Source organism: Eleutherodactylus coqui, chromosome 10, assembly GCF_035609145.1.
Source record: "Eleutherodactylus coqui strain aEleCoq1 chromosome 10, aEleCoq1.hap1, whole genome shotgun sequence".
In the NCBI taxonomy this organism is placed as follows: Eukaryota; Metazoa; Chordata; class Amphibia; order Anura; family Eleutherodactylidae; genus Eleutherodactylus; species Eleutherodactylus coqui.
In genome coordinates this window covers 19,216,183-19,230,528 of record NC_089846.1, presented here as the reverse complement: position 1 = coordinate 19,230,528, position 14,346 = coordinate 19,216,183, and the positions used below count along the sequence as shown (strand labels likewise).

General features: G+C 51.1%; 1 protein-coding gene across 1 annotated transcript in view; it reads left to right on the top strand.

Moving 5' to 3' along the window:
* The window catches only part of PLXNA3 (plexin A3), a 122,641-nt gene that overhangs the window by 20,323 nt on the left and 87,972 nt on the right, over positions 1 to 14,346 (top strand). The window contains exon 2 of the mRNA XM_066580458.1: positions 9,788 to 11,026. Within this exon, the coding sequence (XP_066436555.1) occupies positions 9,881 to 11,026 (1,146 nt within the window). The 5' untranslated portion in view covers positions 9,788 to 9,880. The remainder of the gene's footprint in view (positions 1 to 9,787; positions 11,027 to 14,346) is intronic.

The window sequence follows — 14,346 nt, the reverse complement described above, 5'->3', positions numbered from 1 at the left end:
GCCATGGCCATACAGGGGGGGGGGGGGGGGGGCTGTTGGGCGCAGATGCTTCACAGGTCATCCCAGCGATAGTCATCCGTGTGCAGGAATGATCATCTCTAGTGACTGGAGGTGGAGCGGTATGGCGGAGGGCTCAGTAGCGGGTGCGGGCCGTGAGAGAAGAGCCGCGTTGCAGGCTAAAATCCGCTGTGGCTCTTCATCTGAAACCAGTGCTGCGGATTTTGACTAGTTTTTGATTACATGCGGGTTACGGAGCAGAAATCCGTAGCGGCAGATAAAGCTGCGCCTTTAGGTGCGTCTTGCAGAATAATCCCTCATGTGAAAGGTGCCTTAATCTAACTTCACACGGGCGAGCGCGATATGGGGCCGGTCGAATAATTGGTGGAAAGAGCGAATTCCAACGTTAGTCGTTTAGTGTAAATGTTGCCGTGTTGGAACAGTCGCTTTCCTTCAGCGTACCCCAAAAATAGTCAGTGGGTGATCAGAAGTAGTCTGGGTTAAAGTCAGTCGTTTTATACTTGAACAACTTGCAAATCAAGCTGTATGAAAGTGAATGAACGACCGTCATTCTTACGCTGCGACTGTCCGAATGGTACTTGACCGTTTGAACAAGCGAATGGCGGCATCGCTAGTTCGTTCGCTCTCGTGCCGCCGGTTTATACATCGTTGGCTCGTTCAAACGGGAATCGTTCATTCTTTCACATTCGCTGTATAAGTGAATGAGAGGGACTGAACGAGCGCTGTTTGAACCGAACGATATGTGAATGAGCCAACGATGATTTTTATGGTTACGTAAAATGAATGCAAAGCGAACGATTGTTTGGCGTTGTTGCGCACTTTTAGACCGAATGATTTTTAAATACTTTTGCTCGTTTGAACGCTAATCGTTCCATCTAAAAGCGCCTTTAGACTTCGATCGTTTTACGGGCCCGGCCAGGGTGATAAGCTGTAGTCCGGATGTCCACGAGGGCCCCTGCTTGTTCTTTGAAGTGAAGTAAATCTGCAGCCCCCAGAGACGGGTCTTGGTGGCTTTCCGGGGGGCTGCGCTGATGGTTACGGTTACTGACGGATCACATCAGAAATGCGTTTCATCTGGAATTCCAGAATTTGAAGATGTGATGGCGATCTAATCCTGGAATGGCGTGAAGCGCGGCGCCGGCGCCGAAATAGCAGAAATAATGGGATAATAGCCGGAGCGGGCACCGTTTATATAAATGTTTCCGGGGCGGGGGGACGCACCAGCCGAGGTGGTCTTTTATGCACTGTAGGGAAAGGTTGGTTAGGTGGGGTGGGGGGTCTGTGCGGTAATAGACGCCTAGATGTGGGGGGTCTGCGCACATAGAGGCGTGCAGGGGCTTGGAATATGAGGAATTGTGTCCCGGGGTCTTCACATACAGTGCAAAAAGCTATTTGGGCACCCCCCACCCTTCCTCCCAGATTCACTGCCAATTAGTGAGAAACCGTACAGCTGAGGATTGAGGCGGGGTTGTCATGGCGACTGGAGAGAGCGAGCGCAGAACCAGGGTGATGACATCACTGTACTATTATGGGATGGGGGCAGCGATATTATCAGTATGGAGAGCCCGGCAGTCCATATAACGCGCACAGACATACGGCATATATAGAGATATGACCGGAGACTAGGGGCGCAGCGAGCGGAATGTTGCAAGCAGAGGCATAACTGGTAAATCCTGGTCTGCGAATGAGGCAGATCAGGGCGTCTATCGCTAGTAGTATCGCCGCCCGTAAAAGAGCGCCCATCGCTAGTAATATCGCCGCCCGTAAAAGAGCGCCCATCGCTAGTAATATCGCCGCTCCCGTAAAAGAGTGCCCATCACTAATAATATCGCCGCCTGTAAACCAGCGCCCATCGCTAATAATATCACCGCCCGTAAAACAGCGCCCATCGCTAGTAATATCACCGCCCGTAAAACAGCGCCCATCGCTAGTAATATCACCGCCTGTAAGAGCGCCCATCGCTAGTAATATCACCGCACCGTAAAAAAAAGCGCCCATCGCTAGTAATATCAGCGCCCGTTAAATGGCGCCCTGCTTGTAATAGCACCTGTACAATCCTCGCTGCTAAATCCCATCCAGAAGATGTCAGACAGCTGCTAAATGTCGCTGTAATTCCAGCATCCAATGGAGATGAAGGAGCGACAAATTCACATTTACCAACATCGCACATCTGTCCTCGCATATGGCGGTAACATACAGGGTGTAGTCAAAAAGATGCGGTACGGCGCTCCCACCGACTGCAATGAGGCCTCGCAGACCTGCTGATCGTGTGTGAAAAACCGCATCAAACACTGTGACCGCTGTTAAAAAACGCAGTAAAATGCCGCGATTTCGAATGCAGCGTTTTGTGAACGCATGTGCGTGAGTGGCCAGGTTAGGCCGGTCTCACACAGACAGGTCGGATTCTGCATGTCAGAGCCCGCAGCGAAATCTGGCCCTGTCTCTGGCCGGCGTCTGCATGTACCCGTATCAATCTGTATCGCGGTTGGCCGCCGCCGGACATGCGCAATACAGGTTTTTTACCTCAAACCTTTTTTTTTTCTCCCCACGCCGTCACTAGGTGATGACGCATGTACCCGCAACCAATCCGCCATGTCAGTTGTGGATGGGCTGCGGGTCGACGGCTTCAATGGAAGTCATCCGTGCGGAATCTGCGCAAGAAGTTGCAGTTGGGATTTACTCTCTTACAGGGGCCACAACGCAAGATTGACGTCCATGTTCCGGGGCCCCCTGCGGCCCCCATTCAAGTACACAATTGTGATTTCATTCTAGGACCCCCGTACTCAGATATGGCGCCGGATCCGGCTGTAGCTGCCGGATGGATATAGCTGGCCATACCCGAGGCATCAGTCAGAAGTGATGGATACGCGATGGCATATTACCGGACAGCTGTCGCTGAGGAGTATTGGCGAGTAGTAACGTCAGTGCCTTCAGCTGACTGATTTAGTCTCGGCCCTGAGGATCGATAGGAGGAGCTGGGAATAAATGTTTTATTATAGAGCGTGTCACCGGGGGATATGAGAACAGCATCCTATATCACCCGGCGTGATATACTGCCGCAGCCCTCTGCCATTTCCAGCACATCATTCTGCTTCTCCGGGACATGAAAACTGAAGTCCACGTCTGACGAGCCGCTAATGACGGACGCGAATTATGTACGACCCATAGCGTTCGGGGCATAGATATTTCTGGGCGCTCTTTGAGGAACGCTACAGTCCGTCTCACCCCACCTATAATTGGCAGATAACAGAGAATTATAGGTTGAACTCAAGCACATACATGGAGATCCTATAGATGTTTAGTTAAGTGGCTCACATATTTCCCTCTCAGCCATCTTTACGGGTAGCCATGCCGTTTAGTGTTTTTCGCGTGTTCGTCTGCTGCGATTCCGTGGCAGCAATGACCTACAAAGCAGCAGCCGTTAAATAATTCAGTATATTTTCATACGCGCCTCGCTGGTGTCGCCGGGATGGATTATGTTGATAGTGTGTATTGCTTCACACAACAAAATGGCCGCCCTCTGTGGGTGAGGTGAGGGGTGGTCACTGAAGATGCTGCTTTTAATCGCCGCTGTTAATTACCGCGTTACTAATTAGATCAGCCTCCTGTCTGCTCCCGCTCCACGTCTGTTTGCAGCTTCTCGCTATTGTAGTAAGGAACGGTGTAACGTTACTCGGGCGATTAACTCATGAGTGCCCTTTGGGGAGGAGCGGGGGAGGGGTGGGGGGCTAGTGTCATGTCACAGCCCAAATGGAAAAAGCAGAGGCGTTAGAAGTTGAAGGTTCGGTCAACTTGTGGACAGACGAAGAGGAAACCGTCTCGCGGCCAGTTAGATACCGCCGGGTGATCTGAAGGCTTACACGGGACAACCGTCGTCGGTGTAGTCGCAACACCTGTGCCGTGAAAACACAGCAGCCAACCGGGTGACGAAAGAAATTTTCACTAGTTGCTGCATTGCAGCTCACCTAAAAGTAGTCGCTGGTTGATTATCGTTGGAGGTAATCGTCTTTCAATAATTAACCAACCACTTTGCAGAGAGGTCTGCCCTTATTGGGTGCCTCCGCCGAATATTGATGGACTCCCACCTTTTTTTTTTAAACATTGTGGCCTCCCACGTAATGCTCTTTGTCTCCCAGAAACACAAATAGTCAAAAATCCCTCCCCTAGAAGTTGTTGTACCGCCTCTAGCTTGGATACAAGATGTGATACAGGCGGGCATGGAGGCTCTAGTACCCTGTTGTACCGCCTCTAGCTTGGATACAAGATGTGATATAGACGGGCATGGAGGCTCTAGTACCCTGTTGTACCGCGACTAGCTTGGATACAACATGTGATACGGCTGGGCATGGAGGCTCTAGTACCCTGTTGTACCGCCTCCAGCTTGGATACAAGATGTGATACGGTTGGACATGGAGGCTCTAGTACCCTGTTGTACCGCCTCTAGCTTGGATACAAGATGTGATACGGCTGGGCATGGAGGCTCTAGTACCCTGTTGTACCGCCTCTAGCTTGGATACAAGATGTGATACAGGCGGGCATGGAGGCTCTAGTACCCTGTTGTACCGCCTCTAGCTTGGATACAAGATGTGATACGGGCGGACACGGAGGCTCTAGTACCCTGTTGTACCGCCTCTAGCTTGGATACAGGGTGTGATACTGGCGGGCATGGAGGCTCTAGTACCCTGTTGTACCGCCTCTAGCTTGGATACAAGATGTGATACGGGTGGGCATGGAGGCTCTAGTACCCTGTTGTACCGCCTCTAGCTTGGATACAAGATATGAACATAAAGCATTCTGTATGGTATCCTGCGGCATATCACTCACATGTGCTATAACTAAGCCTCTAGATCGTGCTGACCTGTAGGTTGAACAAGTGAACAATATTCTCTTCCTGTAAGAGCACGCAGTGAGTCGTTTGTACGCTTCAGCGACTATTCGGATGAAAGTTGTCCCGTCTAAAGCCGCCCTTATAACCCCTCTGAGATGTGACCGAAGTGACCCATCGGCTTCCTGAGCCACGTTCTTAGGTCTTGTGATGTTTGCTGGTGTCACAGTATGGCGGTATGATAATTCCGCCTCCTCCTCTGCATTGGCTCCATCCAGTCTCCACTTGATCCTCCCTAATTCTCTTCTCACATGTAAGTACCTCATAAAGTGCCCCCATAACGCTGGTCCGCTCATCCCCTTTATGACCGAGCAGCACCTGGTGTGCGGAATTCACTTTGGTGGAATGTGGCGCAGCGTATGTCTCCCCACCGCATTCCTGGGTGTCAGATGCTTCACAATCCGTCCGCTCGCACATACCCTGCACACGCCAAATGTTAGTTTAAGGGTAGTTTTACACAGCGCGCTTTTGGAAAACTGTCACATTTTAAGTTGGTTTTTCAGTTTTTTCTTTTCCCCACTTTTAAGTTTTTCGGGTCAGTATTCGCTCCTGGACGCAGGGCTGCGCTTTCCATAGTTAGCCTATGGAAAGCTTCTCATAGGGTGATCCGCGGGCGATTTATCACGCTATGACTATCGCCTGTGGGCCGGCAGCCTAAGGGGCGCTTTTTGTACGTGTATAAAAAAAAAATCACCTCATGACCTCCTCACACAGGAAACCTGCGGCGTTGCCCATCAAATCAATTTGCGTAAGCATGCAGTGTATTTTTGCGCAAAAAACTCGCAGAAGCAGGCGGGATACCCTGCGTATTTATGCCATCGTAATACTCTTTCACCCGTGTAAATGAGCCCCAGGGGTATGTTCTCGTGACTCGGAAACACGATGGCGTTTCAGTCGCGGCCTTAGGAGTACCAGCGTTGTGGATGGGATATTAGAAATGCGCAGTGGACATTATTCGCAGTATACATTGACCTGCGTTGCGGATTCTAAATCCGTTTATTGCTGCGGATTTAAACCAGAGGGTGAAATTCGCACCAATTGGATTTTCCGCCCCGACGGAAGATGCCCCAATACGCCGTTTCCTCTGCGGGGGTGCGGAGAGATTGAGCGTTTGTTACTGGGTCCTCCATTACCTCTGATCCCGGGGGTCTCCGGCAACAAGACCACCTGTGGGCAGTTTATCGTCTGCTTCGGTTTGTTGGATCCGGACCGCCGTCAGAACCTAATTTAGGAAATCGGGTAAATGTCTCTCCGTTACCAGCAGCTTCCAGACATGGCGCTCCGCGGTGGTGAAACCGCGAGCTGCGGAATCTATCTCCGAATATAGGTGACACCAATGTGGTAGCGCAGATGCAGCGCTAAGACGTGCCCCACAATTAGGCGGCGTCACTGTGCGTTTGGCTATTTTTGGCGCCCCACCCAGTCCTGCGTTATGTTGGCGGCGTCATTCCGGTGACCATATTGTCTGCAGGTAATGCCATTAGCCGGCCGCCATGACGGACAGTTGCGCCTTTCAAGATGTTCTTATTTATTGGTGAGATAATCCAGAACTTGCAGGAAAAAAAGTCAGACTGTGTTATTTTTTTTTTTTCCGTAAAACCGTCTGGTTCATCGCTCTCGCTGACTGCGAGCAGAAACTCCTCATGCGGCCAGACGCATCTTACAATTGAGTTTGGTTAATAACATTGGCTGACATCATGTCTGTCTGTTGTAGCGGAGATTTTTCTCGCTTCTATATATCCGTTGGGGGCACTAGAGATCCCAGCATGCCCCGGATGTAAAGGCCTTCTTACTAACATACTCCATTTGTCCCACGCCGGTCTATAGGAGTATGGCAGCTCCGTATCAATGCGATGGCGGTAAGGATATTTCGTATATATGATCAAGGAGAAGAAATGATGGCCGCCACCGTTTATATCGTATTCGTACAATTCGATCCTTCTTGGCTAAGACGCTGCCCCCTGCAGACCACAAGGTCACCAACGGTAATGCTGCCACATCCCTGGGGATCAGCTGTTATCACCCCATCCATGGTCTGCGGACCTGAGAGGAAGACGACTTCTAGGGGAGAGGAAACACATTTACGTATCCCTTTCCTACGCCGTTACTGATCTGCGCTCGAATGTGGCGATTTCTATTGCAGTGATTTTTGGCGCTGTCTGCTCTATTTTTCTGCAATTAACATAACACACCATCGCCCATCAGAATGATGAGGTGCATTAAAACCCGAGGTAGGAGGCAGTAAGCTGTGTCCGAAAATGGCAGTAAAATCATAGCAAAACGCCGTGTTTTGCTGATGCTATGTGTGAGAGTGGCTGTGAAAATCTTGCGTGATCTGTGCGTCGCAAGACGCGCAAATCTCACATGATTTTTTTTTTTTAATTCCTACATCGCGATGCGGGCAAAAATTGCAGCATGCCGTATCTTTGGGCGGTCCCTCGGAACGCATCGACTATTGTTTTCAATGGAACAGGAAAACGCAACGCACGGCGTGGGGTGCAAGGCTTCCCGCTGAAAATAATGGGAAGCGCTAGTGATCCTCTGATGCTGCTGAAAACCGCGCCGGAGGATCGCGTATTAATGAAATGATGGAGGCGGTTTTTGAACGGACGTTGGAGAGCGTGATATCTTCCGGGTTTCTCTGCCTGATATTGCGCTCGCGATAGCCTACGAGTGCATTCACACGGGCACTTGGCCTGAGAAACTTGAGCCGATATCGCAGTTTCAAATCTGTGCAAGAAAAATGGCGCATACGATTTCCTCATGCGTGTGAAACTTGCAGGTTGTTTCAATGGTAAAAGTAGAAAAACCCGATCCCGCATGAAACCTGCATTTAGGCTAACTTCACCCAGGCGAGCACGATATGGCGCTGTAAATCCCGCCATCATATCGTTTTCGCCATCCATGTGAAATCCCTATGGATGCAAGGCGCTTTCACACGGAAACCGCCTCGCATCCCTTCAGTGGTTTCAATGGCAGACCTCGCATCGTGCCCGCCTAGCGCCCGTCGCGATGCTGCCGCTGCTCCTAATGCAAGCAATAGGCGGTGCGAGAAAATAAACGCTCATGTGTATGACCCCATTCAAAAGAATGGGGTTCATATTTGTGCGTCTCGCAAATCTTGCGCGATCTTATCACTCGTGTGAAGTGGCCTGACACGTAAGGGGCCTCTTCTTTTTCCCCCCAAGCTCCCATAGAAAATAGTGGACAAATCTTAAACAATAATTACCCAAAAATAGGAGCCGCAGGGACGCTTCTGTCGCAGACCATCGGGCCGAGAGAGAAATCACTCATGTGAATGAGCAGACTAATGTGTTCTCTTCACGAGCGCGTTCCGTCTATATCGTCTTCGGACAGAACTCGCGCCTGAAAATCATCCGTGTGAATACACCCCAAGGACGGGCTTCCATCCGAAACACCTAAGGGGTCCGTAGTGTAGGGTGGGGGTTGGTTTTAATTGTATGGAATAAAGTTTGGAATATTTAACCTGCCTTCTGCTCCGCCACTCCCTCATGCTTTACACTGCAGCTTGGTTTGCTAGGATTTGCTTCTGGTTGTGGAAAATTGATCGCAGTAAGAAAAGACTGACCGTCAACCACAATGAACTAATCCCAGTGAAATCCGTAAGATTTGGTGGCACTGACGCACATCTAGCGGGCCAACAGTCCCTTGTAATAACCGCACCTCCCCATCCTGGACTCGGCCCCGAAGCCAAGATTGCCGTTGTCAGAGCCAACTCTTTATAGAAGTTTTCTCCAGACCTTTTTTTGCGCCGATTCTCTGGTTATTTGGCAAAAAAAAAGCTGCACAAACAGGATTCTGTATAATTTGTCCGTATCGGTCTAGAAGCTCCTTTTTTTACCCGCCGGCCTTGTATTTCCTCCCTCGTAATTCACTCCAGCTGTGTGGGTGAAAGACACACCGTTTTGGGATCAGGAGTCGGCACCGGCGGGTGGAAGTGTCAGGTTGTCTTCAAAACAAGATGGCTCCTCCTGACGTGGAGCGCCGCTCCCAATCCGGGGCCTCGTGTCAGACCTGCACACAGCAGGGGGGGAAATCTCAATCTCCAGATTTCAGGGTTAGAAAACTGCTTATAGCAAACCGGAGGCTTAGAGGGGAACATTTGATACGGTGCTGGGATGACGACATTTATGGGATTTGTAGAAGGTTTAACCCCTAGTTGTCAGAAGCTGGGGGTGAAAGCCTAGTCATGAGTATTGGTACGGATCTGTACAATACGGCCACTGAAAATATGGAGTCTCGTATATTACGGAGCATTGACCCCAAGAATCAAAAATTCACTTGGCTTCCACTTTGGTTCTCGTTAACCAGTTGCTCATTAGCAGACTGGCGTTATAGAGTAGTTTGGGGGAGAAAGGGATATCTCTGACTCACTAGACGGATTTACCTTTCAGGGTCTTGGGAGAGTTGGTCAACGACTAATGTGCACAATTTGATGGCAGCCATATTTGTTGTCACCGGAGTGGCTAAATGATATTTTTAAGATCGTGGCAGGAGAGTATTTGCCCGGGATTTGGGTTTTACTAAGTGTTAATGGCATTTTTGAGGCATGAGTTACGTACTGTAAGTGCCTCCTACCTACCTGGGTTTTCTACTTACGGCTAAACTAATGGACACTTTGACCTGGTATCATTGAATCATGCCGTCCAAAATGCTAATGTATGATCTTGACCTGGCCGGGCCAGAACGTGTTCTACCAAGACGCCCCATAGTCGAAGGATCTGGTCCCGATGCTTGGCATTATGAGAAAAGGCTCTATGGGTAGAAGTGGCATCATGAAATGCGTGTTGTATTTGTGTGTGTTCCCTGCGATTTTTATTTTTTTTGTGCTAAGTATTAAACTCCGTTTTATTTCTTTTTCAGTCCCAGAAAAGCTCTACTGAATGTGGACCTGGACAAACCACTTAGGATATTGGAGTTGTGGCCCAAGAAGCTGACCTCCGATAAGGATACACCATGGGACAATTCGGGGGCTTTCATCTTTCTTTCCTGCTTTTGGTCTATTCTTCTGTCAGAAGATTGTCCGCATCTCCATTCCCAAGCTTTACGGTGTCCGATACGTCTCTGACTCACCTGGCCGTGCACAACCAAACCGGTGACGTCTACATCGGTGCCGTCAACAGAATTTACAAGCTATCGGAGAACCTCACCGAGTTGCGCTCTCACTTGACTGGCCCCATTGAAGATAACTCTCGCTGCTACCCCCCACCTTCTGTGCGTCACTGCACTCACAAGCTGTCCCCTTCGGACAATGTCAATAGACTTTTGTTGATCGACTACACGGGTAATCGGGTGGTGGCCTGTGGGAGTGTTTGGCAAGGGATTTGTCAGTTTTTGAGGTTGGACAATCTTTTTAAGTTAGGCGAGCCCCACCATCGCAAGGAACATTATTTGTCGGGGGCGAGAGAGCCCGACTCCATGACCGGAGTCATTGTAAAACAAGATGCTGAGCAGAGCAAACTCTTTATTGGCACGTCCATTGACGGTAAATCAGAGTATTTTCCCACCCTCTCCAGCCGCAAACTCTTGAAGAACGAGGAGAGCGAGGAGATGTTCCGCCTGGTGTACCAAGATGAGTTTGTGTCTTCTCAGATCAAGGTCCCTTCTGATACGCTCTCCCTGCACCCTTCCTTTGACATCTACTATGTATACGGATTTGTCAGCGGCGAGTTCGTCTATTTTTTGACCCTCCAACTGGACACTCAGCAAACGTTACTGGACGCCACTGGAGAAAAATTCTTTACGTCCAAGATCGTTCGCATGTGCTCCAAAGACTCCGAGTTCTATTCTTACGTAGAGTTTCCTATTGGGTGCACCAAGGACGGGGTAGAGTATAGACTTATCCAGAGCGCCTATCTTAGCCAACCTGGCGAAAAACTGGCCGAAGAGCTAGGGATCAACAAAACGGAGGATATTTTATACACCGTCTTTTCTCAAGGACAGAAGAACCGATCCAACCCTCCCCGAGAGTCCGTCCTTTGCCTCTTCACCCTCAGCCAAATCAACAAAAACATTAAGGAGCGGATCCAGTCTTGCTACCGTGGAGAAGGAAAGCTGTCTTTGCCATGGTTACTTAATAAAGAGCTGAACTGCATTAATACGGTAAGAGGTCCAAGGAACATTGTGGGTCGTTGTATGTTCTTGTCGCGCATCTCCGTAAATCTGAGCTTGATGCTTTCCTCGATCGTCCTCTTCGGAAGGGCTGGGCCCGTGCCCATCTCTCAGCTGTGTCTGACGATGAAGCCAAAGCACTGGGGAGTGTTAAAGGCACATGCGAAGATTTGTTGCTTAATGTATAACATTATTAAAAATTGATTTTTTTCATGGTGGAACTTGCTCCGTTAGGTGCTCTGCGAGCTAATTAAATTCCTTTGTATGATTTTGGCTTGTCACGGACGCGATGCTCGGAACTGAGAAAGGCAAATAGTGCTGCATCCACTTAAACAAGATTAATAGGATTGGAGCCAGTGTTTCCTACGTAACCCACTCGGTGCCAGCGAGCCAGCTTGTGCATACACAAATCGGGCTGCGAGACATGTTTATTTCTGTCGGTTATTCGGGCGCTCCCGATGCTCTTTGCAGCGCACGTCAGCCTTCTGCCAGTCACATGCCCCGGTGCGTGCCTTATAGCTTTACAGTTGGGTCACCCTTTAGGTTTCCAGACTCCTGTAAGTGTGTGTTCACACATTGTGTGGAGGTTAGGGCGGGTTAACGGCACTTAAGCTGCCATGATGCGAGCGCTAGCACTCGTGTAATAGCACCCTTAGGGCAGGCCTTGCACATAGACAGGTAGTGCAAGGTAGTTCTTCCCACCCCCATCCCCTGGGCAGGTAGTTCTTCCCACCCCCATCCCCTGGGCAGGTAGTTCTTCCCACCCCCACCCCCACCCCCTGGGCAGGTAGTTCTTCCCACCCCCACCCCCACCCCCTGGGCAGGTAGTTCTTCCCACCCCCACCCCCATCCCTGGGCAGGTAGTTCTTCCCACCCCCACCCCTATCCCCTGGGCAGGTAGTTCTTCTCACCCCCATCCCCTGGGCAGGTAGTTCTTCCCACCCCCATCCCCTGGGCAGGTAGTTCTTCCCACCCCCATCCCCTGGGCAGGTAGTTCTTCCCACCCCCATCCCCTGGGCAGGTAGTTCTTCCCACCCCCATCCCCTGGGCAGGTAGTTCTTCCCACCCCCATCCCCTGGGCAGGTAGTTCTTCCCACCCCCATCCCCTGGGCAGGTAGTTCTTCCCACCCCCATCCCCTGGGCAGGTAGTTCTTCCCACCCCCATCCCCTGGGCAGGTAGTTCTTCCCACCCCCATCCCCTGGGCAGGTAGTTCTTCCCACCCCCATCCCCTGGGCAGGTAGTTCTTCCCACCCCCATCCCCTGGGCAGGTAGTTCTTCTCACCCCCCACCCCCATCCCCTGGGCAGGTAGTTCTTCTCACCCCCCACCCCCATCCCCTGGGCAGGTAGTTCTTCTCACCCCCCCACCCCCATCACCTGGGCAGGTAGTTCTTCTCACCCCCCCACCCCCATCCCCTGGGCAGGTAGTTCTTCTCACCCCCCCACCCCCATCCCCTGGGCAGGTAGTTCTTCTCACCCCCCCACCCCCATCCCCTGGGCAGGTAGTTCTTCTCACCCCCCCACCCCCATCCCCTGGGCAGGTAGTTCTTCTCACCCCCCCACCCCCATCCCCTGGGCAGGTAGTTCTTCTCACCCCCCCACCCCCATCCCCTGGGCAGGTAGTTCTTCTCACCCCCCACCCCCATCCCCTGGGCAGGTAGTTCTCCCCCCCCCCCCTCACCCCCATCCCCTGGGCAGGTAGTTCTTCCCACCCCCATCCCCTGGGCAGGTAGTTCTTCCCACCCCCATCCCCTGGGCAGGTAGTTCTTCCCACCCCCATCCCCTGGGCAGGTAGTTCTTCCCCGTTTATTCTTAGGCAATTGTGCGAGGGCTTGCGCTACAACGATTGGCGAGCGGCTGTTTTTTTTTAAAGAGGGGGTGAAGGGGGCAATGTTGTTTTTTTTTTTTTTTTTTTTTTTTTCTTTTGACACTCTTTAATTTTATGTTCTTTCCTTCAAAGATCAGAAAAGACCTATAACTTTTTTTGCAGTGTGCCCTTCACTGTCACCGGGACTATTGGCAGCGTTCTGTCCGCCCGGATGGTAGTTCTTACAGAGCAACTGCGCATTCCGGCCATAGAGTGGGGTCCCCTCTCTAATACTGTATAGGAATGAGGGGATGCTGTCTTGGCACAATCCCTTTTAACAGTTAAAGGGGTTTTCCAGGTTTTTTCAAACACAGCGCCACCTTTGTCCTTGGGTTGTGTCTGGTATTGCAGCTCAACTCCCATTCACTTTAATAGAGCTGAGTTGCAGTACCACACACAAACCTATGTACAAGGGTGGCGCTATGTTGGCAAGGAGGCAGCCATGTTGTTCTAACCCTGGACAATCCCTTTAACATGTATGGTCACCATTAGAGTTGGCGGATGTGCAGCGCCTCTATTCTACCCCCAGGCTCTGCAGTGCAAAATGATTTGCCATGTTGGATATGGGGTGAGCCGGCTTAACGATGCCTGTCGGGGGTCATGCTGGCCATGTTGTCCCGCAGAGACAGCCAACAGCTGGCAGGGCATGCTGGGAGTTGTAGTTTTCCGACTACTGGAGAGCCACAGGTTGGAGATCACTGCTCCGGTCGCTCCTCCGTGCACCTTTGCGTGGCGTCAGCCCAGATAATTGTGCCATGCGATGAGGCGGCTGCGAGCGCCCCGGGTCTGGAGAGAGGCACATTATGTAAATGTAATTAAGCCGCAGCTATTTCCATGAGGGTTGTGCAGCTTTCAGACTGATTCCTGGATTTGTTCATCCCAATTTTCTTTTCCATTTGCTGTGTAATCTTCGCTCACGTGCCGCTCGCCCCGGCGCTCTCCGCTCCTGTGTCTGGCGGCTCTCTAGAGGAATCTTGGAGGGCGCTGGGCCCTATAATTGGCCGTGGTTTCTTGGAGTACCACTTCAAAGGCCGTACAGCTCCGACACCCTGTGATTTTGTGTAAGTGGCCACAAATGTGACATTCCTGGACGCGTCCATGAGGAGGTTTACCGTCTACGTGGCAGGGCTGCACCTCTGCGTGTAGATGGTGGTACGTGTGTGGGGGCCGAGCGTACAGGGTGTGCCATCTAGGTCACCATCACTGTAGGGGGTCTGACCTCTGACCCCGCCACCACTCCTGAAAACGAATGGCTCCGGCTGCAGTTACAGGTGATCGGGAGCGCCACAGTGAAAACCGCCCCAGCGCTCATTCCCTTCGTTCTCAGGATCGATGGTGGTCACAGAAGTCCGATCATGAAGTGATGGCTCTGGTTTTAGCTTATCGATTTTGCGGTGTGGAATAAACACTTTATTGTACGTATCGCTACGGAGACAATGATGCCA